The 14,171-nt window shown below is 46.8% G+C and overlaps 2 protein-coding genes across 2 annotated transcripts in view; both read left to right on the top strand.

Annotated features, from left to right (window-relative positions):
* Positions 1-5,121, top strand: part of LOC106743209 — a 7,292-nt gene extending 2,171 nt beyond the window's left edge. Inside the window, exons 2-3 of the mRNA XM_014616839.1 lie at positions 4,398-4,947; positions 5,043-5,121. Coding sequence (XP_014472325.1) covers positions 4,398-4,947; positions 5,043-5,121 — 629 coding nt within the window. The remainder of the gene's footprint in view (positions 1-4,397; positions 4,948-5,042) is intronic.
* Positions 5,101-14,171, top strand: part of LOC106743236 (protein L-Myc-1a-like) — a 23,553-nt gene continuing 14,482 nt past the window's right edge. The window contains exon 1 of the mRNA XM_014616874.1: positions 5,101-5,516. Within this exon, the coding sequence (XP_014472360.1) occupies positions 5,132-5,516 (385 nt within the window). The 5' untranslated portion in view covers positions 5,101-5,131. The remainder of the gene's footprint in view (positions 5,517-14,171) is intronic.

Here is a 14,171-nt window from a genome sequence, read left to right as displayed (position 1 = left end):
CACCTTCCTCCCCCCCCCCCTCTCCCACTACGCCCGCCGCTCCCTCTTCCTCGCTCTCCCCTCCATTCTCGCGCTCCGGGATGTATCAGGTGTGTACTATAGAAAAGTATATATATATGTATATTTTTTTTTTCTTTTTCACTGGCTACCTCCTTGTGTGTATGTACGCGCGTGCGTCAGTGCTTATGCGCAAAACGCAACGCTCACGTGAATCGTCCGTCCATCCGTCCGTCTGTCGTCGCGCGCTAAATTATTCAGTCGATTTTTCGCGACGAGAGTTCGCGCGCTCCGGGCTTTCTCGTAAATAACGAACGCGTGCGCGAGTCCCGTCGCGATCTCCGACGCCGGTACACGGTGTGTCAAAAGGATCGCGCTGATTCCGCGACGACGCGTGATTTAGCTCGGCGTGAAAGCGTAACCGGAATTCCGCTCTTGCTTGCCGGTCTTCGATCTTGGAAAAACGCGCGAGGGATACGATATCTTTCTTTTTTTCTCCGCTTCTATTTCTATCAATACTATTACATATTATTATTTCACTATCATCCGTGAAACTTCATTGTATAAGCAGAAAAGAATCGGTCTTAAATCAAGAATAGATGTTTTCATATATAATATTATAACAACGAGAATATTATAATCTTCTTAGAAGATTTCTAGTCTTGATTCGATTGAATTTATATCGATGCAAGTATTACTTGAATTCAAAATATCTATAATTGTTCGATGTTTTATATAGATATTCTTGATTATATCAGATATTCTTGATTTAAGTCTAACTTTTTTCTGCGTGTCATCTGCGACACACAAACATATGCATCTCGTCATTGTATATCATCGATCGTTTTATGACGTTCCTTAACATTTTTTTTATCCTTGTACTTTTTTTTTGCGAAACTGTCTATATCTTCATCATGTGTTAATTTAATCGTTTCTCTCACAATATTTATCCTAGAGCATAATAAAGTTCGTTCTATTCTGTTCTACTCTATTCAGCTTCCTCGCGTGGTGCCTTACACCCGCTCGTCAGATATTCGCGCGTTTATTCGTTTCTTTTTTCTACTCCTTCCTCTTCTTCTTCTTCTTCTTTGTTGTGAAAAACCGCCACGATCCGCGCGATTCTTATCTTCTGAAGTTTTACCGCCAAAAGTAATGAGCCGCGACGACGCCTCCCGTTGATCTCCCGAGATCGCATCTGTTGGACGCGCGCAGGACATTTCTATTTTTCTCGTTCGGCGCGTTTTTCCATATTTTTGCACATTTATCGTGAAGAATATATTTGGGTTTTCTTGTATATATTTAAATACTTCGAAGACGATAAAAGCGTATTCCTCGCCGGGATGATAAGCCGTGGACAACCGAGATAAGTATCTCTGTCCCTCTTTAAACGTCATAATGTATACTTAATTAATTCGTATCTTTGTGTTTTTACCTGCCCGTATATTTGCCGAAAAAGGAATACGTTCAACTGTGATCGAGTTCTTTCTTTACTTTTTTTTTTCTTTTTACTAAAACGCGAAAAATGTCATTGAAACATTTCTTTCGCGTTTCTCACGGAAAGAAACTGAAAAGAACCGTGGAAATTGAAAGAAACCGGTTTTTTCGGCTCTTTAAAATTCTAATTAAATACATTCTTAATATCTTATTCCCAATTACCCCAAGATTTCACTCCTTGTTCCTTATTTCCTTCACCGTGCCTGAGTCCTTTCTCTTTCCGTTACCACATACTGTGCATCACCGCTCTTTCTCTAGCGCCGTCCGTGAAGACGCGCGTCTTCCGCTGAGTTTCCCGCGCGGATTCGTTTTCGCGACTGATTCCACCCGGGCATGATTATTCGATCGTGCGATAAGGTTGACACGATAAAAAATAATTCGGCGCTTGCGCCGCGCCTTCATTGATCATCGGCTCGGTGGAAAAGCGCGGCCCTGCTCTCGGTGATCGCGGTCGCGCGCCGCTCCAGGCGCGACTTTTCTCATCGGCTCGCCCTTAATTAGCGATCTAGCGGGAAATGTCGTCGACGCGTTACACGCTCCAGCGATAATGTTCGGCGGAAGCCGGGCATACCCAGCTTATCTGAAGCCGGCGACCGGTTTCACGGCGTGTGTAGGCAGGCGGAGAGGTTCGATCACACGGTAAGTGATCGTGTCGTGCGTGCGCATACGCGCGCCCGTCGTACATTTTCGAAAGTCCGGACGAAAGCTGCTTCGTTCTTTATCAGATCGCTCGAATAATTTCTCTCTCACCGAGGCCGGCCCGATTCGACGATTTTTATGCCGCCGGTGAAATTGCTTTTCCTAAAGAGGAAAGAAACACACCGGGGCCACGATCGCGTCCTTCGAGGTGTACAGCGAGCACGCGCGCGAATAAACGGGATAAATTCCGGCGCACGACGCGTGAAATTGAATTTAACGGAGGCGGTACGTTGAATGGCATGTTTAGATTTTATTAACGAATACGTATCTCTCTCAAATGGAGCGCGATGAATCGTTTCGATCGCCGACCGTACGCGCTAAGAATATGGTAAACCGTGCGTTCTCATAGTAACAATTCAAAAGTACGAATACAGTCATACACACATACATATAACGTATAAACAGAGTAGGGCAATAACCATTGCTTCATATTCTCGAAAAGTGTGAAAATAAGAAAAAAATTCATTTAACAAACATTGTCAGCAAAATTTATCGCGGTCAAAGACGGTGTATCAAAGATGGTGTTGATGAGGGTAAGTTAAGCGAGTAGAAGAGTAGAAGAAGGGGAATTCGCCGCCGGAATACCTGAGATAATATAAACTATCAAGAGACACGGTGTTTCGCACCAAGTGCAACGACCGTGCATATTCCCGCGCGATGCACCTAGTTGATTGTACGGGCACGACGAATCAACAGATTCGCGATCCATTTATATTAAATTTAATTTCACGCAGTCAAACATACAGAGTCACACATACGTACGTGTAAGAGCGGCACGTGAAACGACACCTCGGCGGTTCCTTTCGTTTGCCAACACACGGCTGTTTACACGCGTGATCGTTTGCTGTCTGCGCGTTCGCAACGATCAACGAGACCGGCTTTATCTTTTTTCGACGCCGAGTCGAAACGATCTTTCTTTGACAGCTAAAGTCGTCCGACGGTTTCCCGCCTTGCCGTCATTCCGCTCCGCAGCTTCGTATCCGTTTGAGAACACGGAAAATTGATCGGAGACGTATCAATTAAATTCCCCGAATAATGGATCGCATGTTGTAATAGTGGCACCGATTTGTCAATTCGATCGATCGCGTCATATGTGACGGCACAAACGCGTTATAACATAGTGATTTGCAGCTTATTGTTATATTGAGTCAGCTGATAAAAGTTCGTTCGAACTTTCGAGTCAGACCTTGTCGCATGTCAATGGAAGTTTACTATACATTAACGAAATAATCGTCGTCGTTATCCATGGTTCGTTAATGTTCTGACAGCATTCATGTATTTCTATCGAAGAAAGTGACCGAATGGAAAATCAAAAAACGAACTTGCCGACTGATTCAGTATAACGATTCAATATAATTTGGACTGACTCATAAATATATTAGGTTGTTACAAAAGTTTTGCCAGTTTATACATGTTTCTTTGCAGTTGATTTTCTAGGTCTTTGGTCTCAAGTTCGTGATTAAAAAACTGACAGAACTTTTGTAACAACCTAATAATTTGCGCGTGTGATGATATATTTTTTCGCTATCATTTTCACTCATCATCGTCTATATTTGTTATTATTCTTGTCATTACTAATTTCTTCCTTTTTCCCCGGGATATTTGCTGAAATAATAAAATAAATTAATAGATAAATGAGTAAAATAAAGACAATCGCGAATGAAAAGAGCACAGATCTATCTACGAATTCACGATATCAATTGCTATTAGTATCGAAGTAGAAAAAGGCTCTACTACTATAACTCAACATTTTACACGGTTACTTGCAAAATAGTAGAGAACATTTTTGTTCAACCTGACTTAATCTGCAAGCACGACGGATATCGTATTTACAATCAAATATTCTCGATTACTTGCACACATTATCCACGTAAATTACATATGTAATAAAAATATTAAGTCGGTCAAAAAGTTTGATTTGTCGTATAACAACGAAGAGCAACGAAGAGTAATATATTTTAACGCAAAAATCGCCGTTTTAGATAAGCATATTATACGAAAAAGAGTAAATCTCACCGATGTTTCGTTTCGTTTGATCCACTATATTACATATGTCGCGTAATCTTCCTCATTATTAATTATATTATATTATATAATTTAATATATATATATATAATATTATATATTAATATATATAAGTGCGTGAATTTGAAAGATAAAATAAATAAAAATAAAATAATATAATCTTTGTTTATTTCTTTTTTCAGATTTCGACCGGGATATTAAAGTCTGCGCCCAGTATCTCGCGAAGCCGAGTTGCCGATGGCCCTCCCACATATTCAAAAACAGCCAGAACATGAGCAGGCTGATAAGCTTCCTGTTTGAAATGTGGGAGATAATGAAGCATGTCAACTTGGATCCGAAGATGTTCGTACAACCGCGAGATATGCGGAAGGTACAAAGAATAATCCGCGACTGGCTGAGCGTAGTGAGGAAATCAGCCGGCAGGAACGCAACATCTTGTACCAAATGCATGATGAGCGGATATTGTACGCAGGATCACCGGTATAGATTCGCCGGGTCGCGCTGCTCCAACAACTGTGCGAAGAACTACATAGTTGGCGCGATATATAACGGATCCAGGCGAAAAGATCGCAAGCTATGCGAGAAATGCATAGAAGTCGACCGGGCGATCCAGGAAAACGAGATACTGGAGGACAAAGCAGACATCCGGGCGACCTCCGAGGTGGCGAGAAACCTCCTGTCCGACTCTGTTGACACCATGTCAGGACAGGAGCGTCTGCAATACCAAATGCGGTGCTCTCTACCCACGTATCTTCCGATGGGTTCCTACCAGCGGTTGATGGTGGAGACATTGCGTCGGGCTGAAGAACTGCCCGAACATCCGCAAGGAAGGCTGCTTGTAACATCGTTCAAAGCAGCAATAGAGGCGTACAAACCGCGGCAAGCAGACCACCTGCCAGGGCATGAAGCCATCGAAATGCCCAACGAGCAATCGGACGGATCTAGCTCGGATTCGGAGTCGAGTTCTGACGCATCGGAGGACGGCAGCAGCGACGAAGAGAGCGTCCCGAGAAACACTACAGGTATCTGGCCGATTGATAGTGACATCATCCTGGCAGTGCCATCACCGCCGCATTCGAACGAAAACCAGAATGCGGAGGATGCTCCAATGGACAACGACGTGGTCCTTCCGCAGGGTGAATCGGTCATCAGATTCAAAAAACCCGAAAAGTCGAAGGCGCCGTTGTGCGGGGAGATAATAAGTGCCAGGTTGAGGTATTCCTGTCTAACGGATCACAGTTACTACCAAAACCGGCCGCACAACCTGGAGAATCTAGGCATACAGACGCCATCCGAATCGGGTGAGTCACTCATCCAGATATTGATATGTACTTCGTGCTTGTAGCGCTACTCTGTCTCGGTGTATTCCCCTTAACCAAGTATTCGTATTGTACCTAATCACTGTGATGTACATGCAATACTATATACGTATATGCATGGGTTTCGACGCTTTTGCACTTGCGGGTGGAATAACATTTCGGGAATTTCCCAATCGTCGTCATTGCTTCGTCAATCACACCGCTCGCTCAAAGAAGCGGCCTTCCCGTCCTTTCGACGTGTGTATCATCTCAGTCATCTCGGCATCATTCGCAATCGTTTAACGCGGCTCGTCCATCTCACGCGCCCAACTTCTCGGCAGGTTATGTAAATTCTCACGGGACTCGCGTATACAGCTTATTTGCCGGGGGATGCGCGATAAACCTCTCCGCGAAAGTATTTCCGTCCCCGCCGCGTTCTTCGAGTCTGTTTAACTTGTAAATGCGCCGGCCGTGTGAGCCTCCTATGAATTTTCTCGCCGACCCACGGTGATTCCGCAGACTCGAAAGAAAGATATTTGCGGTGCATCCCCCTTGAAGATGTATTTTCCAACGTTCTCGCTCAACAGCCATTAAACGCGCGACGTTCTTTCTCCCGAACGTACTCCTTCTCACGTACGCATGCATGTACCCACACATTCGCTCACTCACACCTTCCCTCACTTAAAACGCACTCACGCTTTTGTATATGCGCGTACGCACCGCCTTCTCTGCTACCTAATTTTTCTCCTCTCTTCTCTCAATCGTAATGCGCGCGCATCCACAATGCGCGAGATATCGAGCGTATTCGCTTATAAGCCTCTTGCGAAATAACGCAGACAATGACGACTGATTCGCGCCGTCATTCCCGCGAGTCAATATTGACGGGGAATGTTGCTCGCACGTAAATGTGACTTAATTGCCGGCCGGGCCGCTGCTTCTCCTTCTCTCCCGATGACGCCAGTGATCGCTGATCGTCGAAGGCTTAGAGTTGATAGGTCGCCGTGACGTCGATCCGCCTCGACCTGCCGTTGAAAACCGCCTCCTCGTGCCGTGTCTCCGCGCGCCGCTCGCAACTGTGTCGAGGCTAAGAAAAGTCGACTCGCCGCTGATCTCCCGCCGTCACGCCGCCGAGTATCGCGCTTCTTCTTCCCGTCTTTTTTCCCGGGAAATTTGCTGAAGCGGCAAAATCAGTGAAACAAATCAAATGTCGAATTCGCGAGTCGAAAGAGCGAATCTATCTATGAATGTACGATGTCAATTATTCGCAACGTGCTTCCTCCTGTGATCAACCACCGCGTAATTTAATTCGCTTCAATTCGTTCGATTGCGACTTGATTATCTATGGTAACAGATCGCCCCTTTAAAGATATCTTTCCGAGGCGTTAATAAAAGCATCTATCAGCGTATCTATTTATTTCTATCAAGTTTCTTTGTCGATTAATTTTTTTCTCTTTCGGTTTGAAAACTCACGGGTCGGACGATAAGCCGTCGAAATCTCCATCGATAGCGCGTCTCGCTATTTTGACTTTACTATTTTCCGTGATACGGCTCAGCGTCTAATAACGGCAAAGTGATGAACAATGTTGTTATCGTTATCGTGCGTCACGCAACGGTTTCGATTATTTTCGCGGTCGTTCGCGCGCGCGCGCGTTTTCCTCGTAATAGGCGCCGTTCCGTCACGTGTGTCGCCGTGTCTAACTATAGTAATTCCCCGTGCGCGACAAGAGGTATGGCCGCGACTCGCGTAACTTAAATAAGCCACGCGCAATGATAGATGCTTTTTTTTAAATTGCCTCGAGAGAAGCGGGGATTTACCGGTAACGCAATTTGCCCGGCGGGGTGAAAAAAGACCAAGGTGGCGCATTTATAATTCGCGTCGCGGAAAATTCGCCCGACTGTCTCCGGTGTTCCTCAAATTCGGCGGCGATTTTCGCGCATTGGCGCTAAAATACGCGGGAATCGGGGTGAACGAGTCGGGGAAAAGAAATATGGGGAAAGGTGACGCCCGTTCTCGCGGAATTTCAATAGTGCCACCTCGTCGGGAACTTGGAAACGAAGCTCGCGGCTACGATTTTCCTCCGTTTACGGGAGAAACGATCGCTCGAACGAAGAAGGGAGGGGTTAAACGAGCATGCCTGTGCAATTATCCTAACTACGGTTTCGCAATCGTCATCTTTGCAACGTTTCTTAACGCGTCTCATAACACTGTTACACAGAAAGAAGATTTCTTTGGATTTGGCACACATGTTTGTTTGACACTTGGGATTGTTTAACATAAACGACGTAGTTTGATATCATCAAATGTTATTTTGTTTCAATGAAAATGTTGTCCGATTAGAATCAACCATTTTGTTTGGTAGGAAAGATAATATTACGTAGAGGAGATAAGATTTGGTTTACAGTAAAAGAAACATTTATTTTATTATATATTCCATATTGTTCCACTGGGACGAAAATTTTTTAATATTTTTCTAAAATAAGGTTACTTCTTTTAAATCATTTATTACTCGTGACAGTCATAATAATGTTGAGTGAAAATATAAAAGAAACATACTATTTGAAGTGTAAAGATATTTATATTGTTTGAAAAACTAAACAATCCCGTTTGTTGAATCAAACATTCGTTTGCTCCAAAAGATAAAGTTTCAATTAAAGAAATTTTACTGAATCTAAAGATATCTTTTTCCCTATGCAGCGTTGGATCGTGCAAATTCTTGTTTCGAAATGTCTATAGTTCTGTTTTCATTTATTTACTTTTTTTATTATTCTCTGTTCGGTTCTCGCGAGAGTTTAATTTACTACTTTATCCATGTAAAGAGCTTCGTATTCTCCTTACGTAATACGTCGGTGTAAAAAAGAAGAAGGAAATATTCGCTGCCTCGTTCAGTAAATTCCAAATTACCACCGTTCCTAGTAAATAACAATAATAATAGTAACACTCACACGGGTTCGTATAAATGCACCGGGCGTGATCGCGTCTACCTGAGCCGCGCGATGCGCTCGTTAATCAGCGCGTTTCCGCGATCGCGACGCTCGGCTCCGGTGTGCTGTTATTCGAGCCGAGGTTCGCGGAAAATCGAGGCATACCTTCGCGCCTAAGTCACACCGGAATATTTGCGCATGCACGTTCGCGGGAATTCAACGATCGGCGGAGGATCCCGCGCCGCCGTTCGCACCTGAGAATATACGCTGTTGCACCACATGTCGACATCGCGCGCGTCGTCGTCATCGCTGCCGCATCGTCTCTCGTCGGCGGCTCATTACGCGCGCGCGACGTTCTACGGACACACGCACGTGCGCTCACGCGCGCACGTGACCCAGACACATACGTGCGTCGGCTCGGTAAGATGATTACGTACGAGCGCGCGCTTACTTCTCGCTCGTTTCTTCGCTCGCTCGCAGCGGTACCTACTTCCACCGGTTAATATAATCGGTTCTCTCGTTGCCACGAGAATCACCGAGCGTCGCGCGCGCGGTTTCTTACTTTTGGCGCGTGGTAGAGGCGAGAACGCGGCACCGGAGGGTCAAAACGGCGGACGAGACGAAGTATGAACGCGCGAAGCATGTCTGGCCTTTGACGGGGGAGATCGATCATGGCGGGCCCGTCGCTTTTAGCTCTGCACTTTACTCTCTCTCTCTCTCTCTCTCTTTATCTGTCTGTCCATTTGTTTCTCACCCTTTCTACCTTGAACGCGCGTCGCGAGAGATCGACGAGTCGTACATGTACGCAGGTGCATTTAAAGCGTTCGCTGAGGGACTCGCGAATTAAGTGGAATCGATCGACTGTGCGAACAGCGAACGGTAGATTCCACGGTGGATTTGTTTACCGTTGGGAGTTTTCCTTCCCAGAGAAAATGCGCGGCTCCGAAAATAACACGCGCGCAGGCTGGCCTTAAGAGAAGTCCGTTTTATTTCAAGGTACGATACAGCCGCGCGCGAAATACGAACGGGGAATTTAAATACTCGAATTTCCTAGCTTCTCAGTTTAACTTTCTTTTTCTTTTATTTTCCTCTGTTATTCGTGATTTTTATATTATTCGTTATTTTCATTCCATTGTTATTTCTTATTATTTTTCTGAAACGAATTTAATGTAATTTCCCAAATAATTCTTTTCTTTAACTTGATTAACTTCTTCTTTTGAATGTAATTCCCGGATTTATATTGCGAATGAAGTCCACACTTGTCCTCGTCGGGCCTTTGCGTCCGAAGGATGCCGATCGAGCGGCGGTTCTCGTTTCGAATCTGAATCCGCGCCCTCCCGCAACGCAAAGGGTCGTATGTAACTTCTTAGCGAAAGTGCGCCGCCAGAATACCACGTCCCGATGAAGTAACACATCGCCAGCGACAGACGTCGCGATACATTGCGACAATGCGAGTGGCTTAAATAACAGGCATTGTAGAGATCTCGAGAAGCGCCGAATGCGTTTCGCAAATGGCGAGACAGTGAGACGTTCGAATTGCCGGTTCCTTCAAAGCGCCGCGCTTCCTCTCGACCCGGCCTCTTTAATGGACCCACCGTGGGCCAATGGGCCCTGGCCAAGACGACGACGCAACGTCGGTCGGCCGTGCGACCGGACACGTCGCAGATCCGTCCTTCATGTTGCCCGATCGTAATTGGTAATTGGCCGGTTCGCCGACGACGGTTTTGATCCGTCGCGACGGTAGATCGGGTCAGTGAAACGCAGGTGATTGGTCGGTTTGCCTTCTTGCCGAGCGAAAAATTACAAATTCCGCTCCCCGATGCATCGTCGACAGATTGACGGAGGGACAGAGATAGGGGAGACTCTATCTTGTTTTCCTGCCTTTGACCCCCTTAAGTACCGTATTTAGCATTTACAAGTGTTTTAAATATCCGGTACTTAACAGTATTTCTGCGAAATACACCTCCGAGCACTCTTCAGTTCGGTCACATTTGCATCTGATTTTTCTCTCCTCGTTCTTCTATTTCCGTTAACGCCGTATGAAACTCGCATACGACCGTAATCACCGTGCGACTGTGTGCTGGCTGAAATATAGTTCGTAGGCGAACAAAATCGTCCTCCACCTTTATGTAATCTCTTCGATGAGAGCGTCAGTCTTCTCGCTCGTTTTTCCATCATCAGAGAATCGTTCCGTGAATCTCCATGGGTCTCCGAACCTGCCTGTCACTGGAAATGTGTTCACATCAATTGTGCAGGCTCGATGTTCGGCGTTTTTTACATTGGATACGTATATGATACGTATCCTCGTGACTTCTCTGCTCCTACAAGCACAGTAAAGGATAGGATGGTCTTCATATTGTTGGTGCGAATTTAATTTGAATATTCCTGTTTTGGTAGTAGACTGTTCGATCAGTATGTTTTTCATCAATAACTTTGTTTCAGATGCAAGATAATACTCCTCAGCGTTGAAAATCCTGTAATAGGGATGTAACATTCCCTGTAAAGGGAATGTAACATACATATATACGAAACAGGCACGGGAGCGATTCGTTTTCCTCACTTTAGAAACTTTTAGTTCGGACACACTTTTATTTGGTAACGTTTTAATTCTTCTCTATATAATCGCACGTAATTATATACAATCATTTTTTTTTTCATCACTTCGATGACCCAATGTTCACAAAGCGAGGAACTATGGTCGTATTTTTGTTTTTATCGGATTTGTCAGGAAAACATATAATGATCGTCACGAACGTGTTTTACGTTGAATCACGCGGAATCGATTGTCCGCGATTGTCCACATTTCTCATCATGTCTTGACAAACTAAACCGCTGCGGTAAAGTGACCATAAGAAAACGAAGAGCAATAGCCGATGCGCTTATTTTCATCATTTTGATTTCGATAATTCCGAACACTTTTTTTCGTAGAGTGCATAACGTATTTCTTATAGCCGATTCTACAATAGCGGTTGCTTAGATGTATGTAGACATCGCGATTATTACTTTATACAACAGCAACGTTGGAATGTAATGCCGATTGTGCGCGAAAGCTGCGAAGCAAGAGGCCTCTGTACACGCCAGCCGCCAGATATGTGCTGCGATACCGGAGAATTTACCGGGAAGATAATGAAACGTGCGCTGGAGATCTAAATGTACAGACTTTCACGGTCGTTTCGTGAAATTCGTTCGGCCGAACGATGTACCGCTTATATCTAGCTTGATCTCGCGCTCATATGGAAGACACGCCGGGGAGCATGCGCAGTCCACAGCGCGGGAACTCGAAGGTCGCGGTACCAAGTGACGTCAGCCGATAGCCGGCCGGTTGCTCCTCTCGATCGTTGCTTGCGGTCAGGCGTGGGACCGCGCCGCGGTAGTTTAAATGGTCGCCGGAATGCGGTTAAGCCTTTTTGCCATTCGCGCAGTCGCGCACCGGCTGGCGGGGGATGTTCAGTGCCGTATCGTTCAGACGCGATGCCCCATCGGCATCTCCTGCCGCTTAGCCCGTACTCGACAGTTCCGTCGACTTTTGTCATTCGAAGTCTAAAGCTGTACCTTATACAACGTTCGCTCTACGGTACCTTTCACGAGGTAATTGTTTCTTGATAATTGCTAAGTAAATCATTAGTAACATTTGCCGATCGTTCTTTAATAGTTAGTCATTTTCCTGAAGAACATGGGGGCCATTGTGCATGACACATTTCGTTACATTTCTCATCAAACTGACCAGACGCGTTTGAAGTGTTTGCCGATCTAGCGGTCCGCCATTTGCACCGAACCGAGTCCAACCGGCAAATCGCGATACACAGTGCTTTCTGCTCGGATATTCCGATTTAACGTGCGCGTGAATGACATTTTCTCTTCCGAGGGATAATTTTTCATTCCAAGACCCAACATTCCCTTCTGTTCACGGCGTCTGAAATGTTACGAATCACCAGCCCGATATAATTCGAATTCGGCGAATAATCGGAGACTCGGTATGACGCGAGTAGCTATTTATTCCCTCTTTCCTCCGCAAGTAGCGCGCGCGCTTTTCCTCGCGGCCGTGCGTCAACTTGCAGCGCCAGACGCTTAGCGCCGTTAATTACGCCGGGCTTGCGAACACGACGACGTACGCAGTGAGCAAGCAACGATAGCGATTCGCGACAGAGCGGATAAAGTGGGGGCGCGGGATGGTGAGGGGGGGGGGGGAGGGAGTCCGCGTCTGGCGGGGGCAGGAAATTCCCTAGTGCTGGCGCTCGGAGGACGAACGCGGAATTCCACGAAGCCCGTCGGGCCCCTCGATCTCGCGTCTCGCAAGATTAATCACCAGGTGAGGACCGGGGCTGGCAAAGCGACCGGCAAAAAACGAGTGCACTTTGTTCGCCGTATCGAGATCGCATCTCGGAATCCGTGATTAACGTCGGCCGGATCGGTTTTCAGCGGCGGCGAGCCGGCCGCTTTTCGCCGCTTCTAAACGCGCGCACCCCGCGAGAGAGGTTGCCCCTCTTCGAGAGCAGCGAGTAGCGCGAGATAGCGCGGCCTTTTCGATCTCGTCGGTCCGATAAATCCCGGGAAAAAAAGTCTCACGGAGAGCTGGCGCGCGATCGTATCGCCCGAGCGCGGATGGTTACGCTTCAGGTTAGTTTCAGCCGAACTAGATTGCACTTTTTGCACTAAGAGTGAAACAAGTGCGCAACCGAGCGGTGAGGGGAAAAAGGAGAGAAGTGTAATTCGGCTGAAACGAATGGGCCTTTTGACTTACGAACGGGAAAAGGGACGAGGGGCTACCCGCCTTTGGCGCGCGCGAATTGAAATGAAATCGAGGCGCGCTGGGGATTTCCGCTTTTAATTACCGCGCGCTCGCTTCGCGCCCACGACGGGACCGCGCGGACTTGGCACGATCCTGGCGTCGTCGGTGGATGTTTTTCAGCGAAGACGCCGCGGCTCGTCTTACGTCTCGGTTGTCTTCCGAGGTATTCGCACGCAACTCCGCCCCAGGTTCTCTCTTTCGCCGTCGACGGTGCGCGCGCGCGCGCGCGGTTCCTCATGCAAATTCCACGTTCGAAGCTTCCAGGAAAGTCGCGCCTTCGGACGCGCTGCTCGAATCCGGGATTCGCGAGGAGTCGCGCGCGAATTCGAACTCGTGGCGGTCACGCGTGCGCGTGCTGCTATGCGCGTATGAAAGTTCACTTCGATTTCGGGGAAACGCGTAACGCTTTTCCGCCTCCGTGCGTCATCGCGAATGGAACGCGCCTGCCCTGTTTCCCGATTACTCGCTCGCTCTCTTCCCTCCCGTTGCGCTCTCGTTCGCGCCTTCCAGCTGGGAAATTACGACAAACGTCGCCGTTTAACGCGCTTCGCGCCGATATCCGTACGTTCTAAATATATCCCCGGTTTCCTCGATACTTTACGACGCCGGACTGCGCGTTTACCGCAAGGAGCGCGCAATCGGGGAGGAATTTATCATTCCGACAGGCTCGTATCGTGATAAATGACGGGGTGCTCGTAAAGTCTTTGGCTCCCCCTCCCCGGTAAAAATCGGTAATAAGCGGAATAATTATACGGCGTGATACACTGAGTTTAACCGCGACTCGGGCGTTACGAAAGCCGTTCCACAAAAGTAAGGAAAATGTCAGACAGTCCATTATTAAAATATAATACGGCCGGTTGACGTGGGTTGTATTCTAATATCATTGAAATGCAGTCACCTCTCCCCCCCCCCGACTCTCCCCCTTTCCACCCCCTTTCCCCTATATC

Source organism: Dinoponera quadriceps, unplaced genomic scaffold (genome assembly GCF_001313825.1).
Source record: "Dinoponera quadriceps isolate SergipeBrazil2010 unplaced genomic scaffold, ASM131382v1 scaffold616, whole genome shotgun sequence".
In the NCBI taxonomy this organism is placed as follows: domain Eukaryota; kingdom Metazoa; phylum Arthropoda; class Insecta; order Hymenoptera; family Formicidae; genus Dinoponera; species Dinoponera quadriceps.
This window is presented reverse-complemented; position numbering and strand designations above follow the sequence as displayed.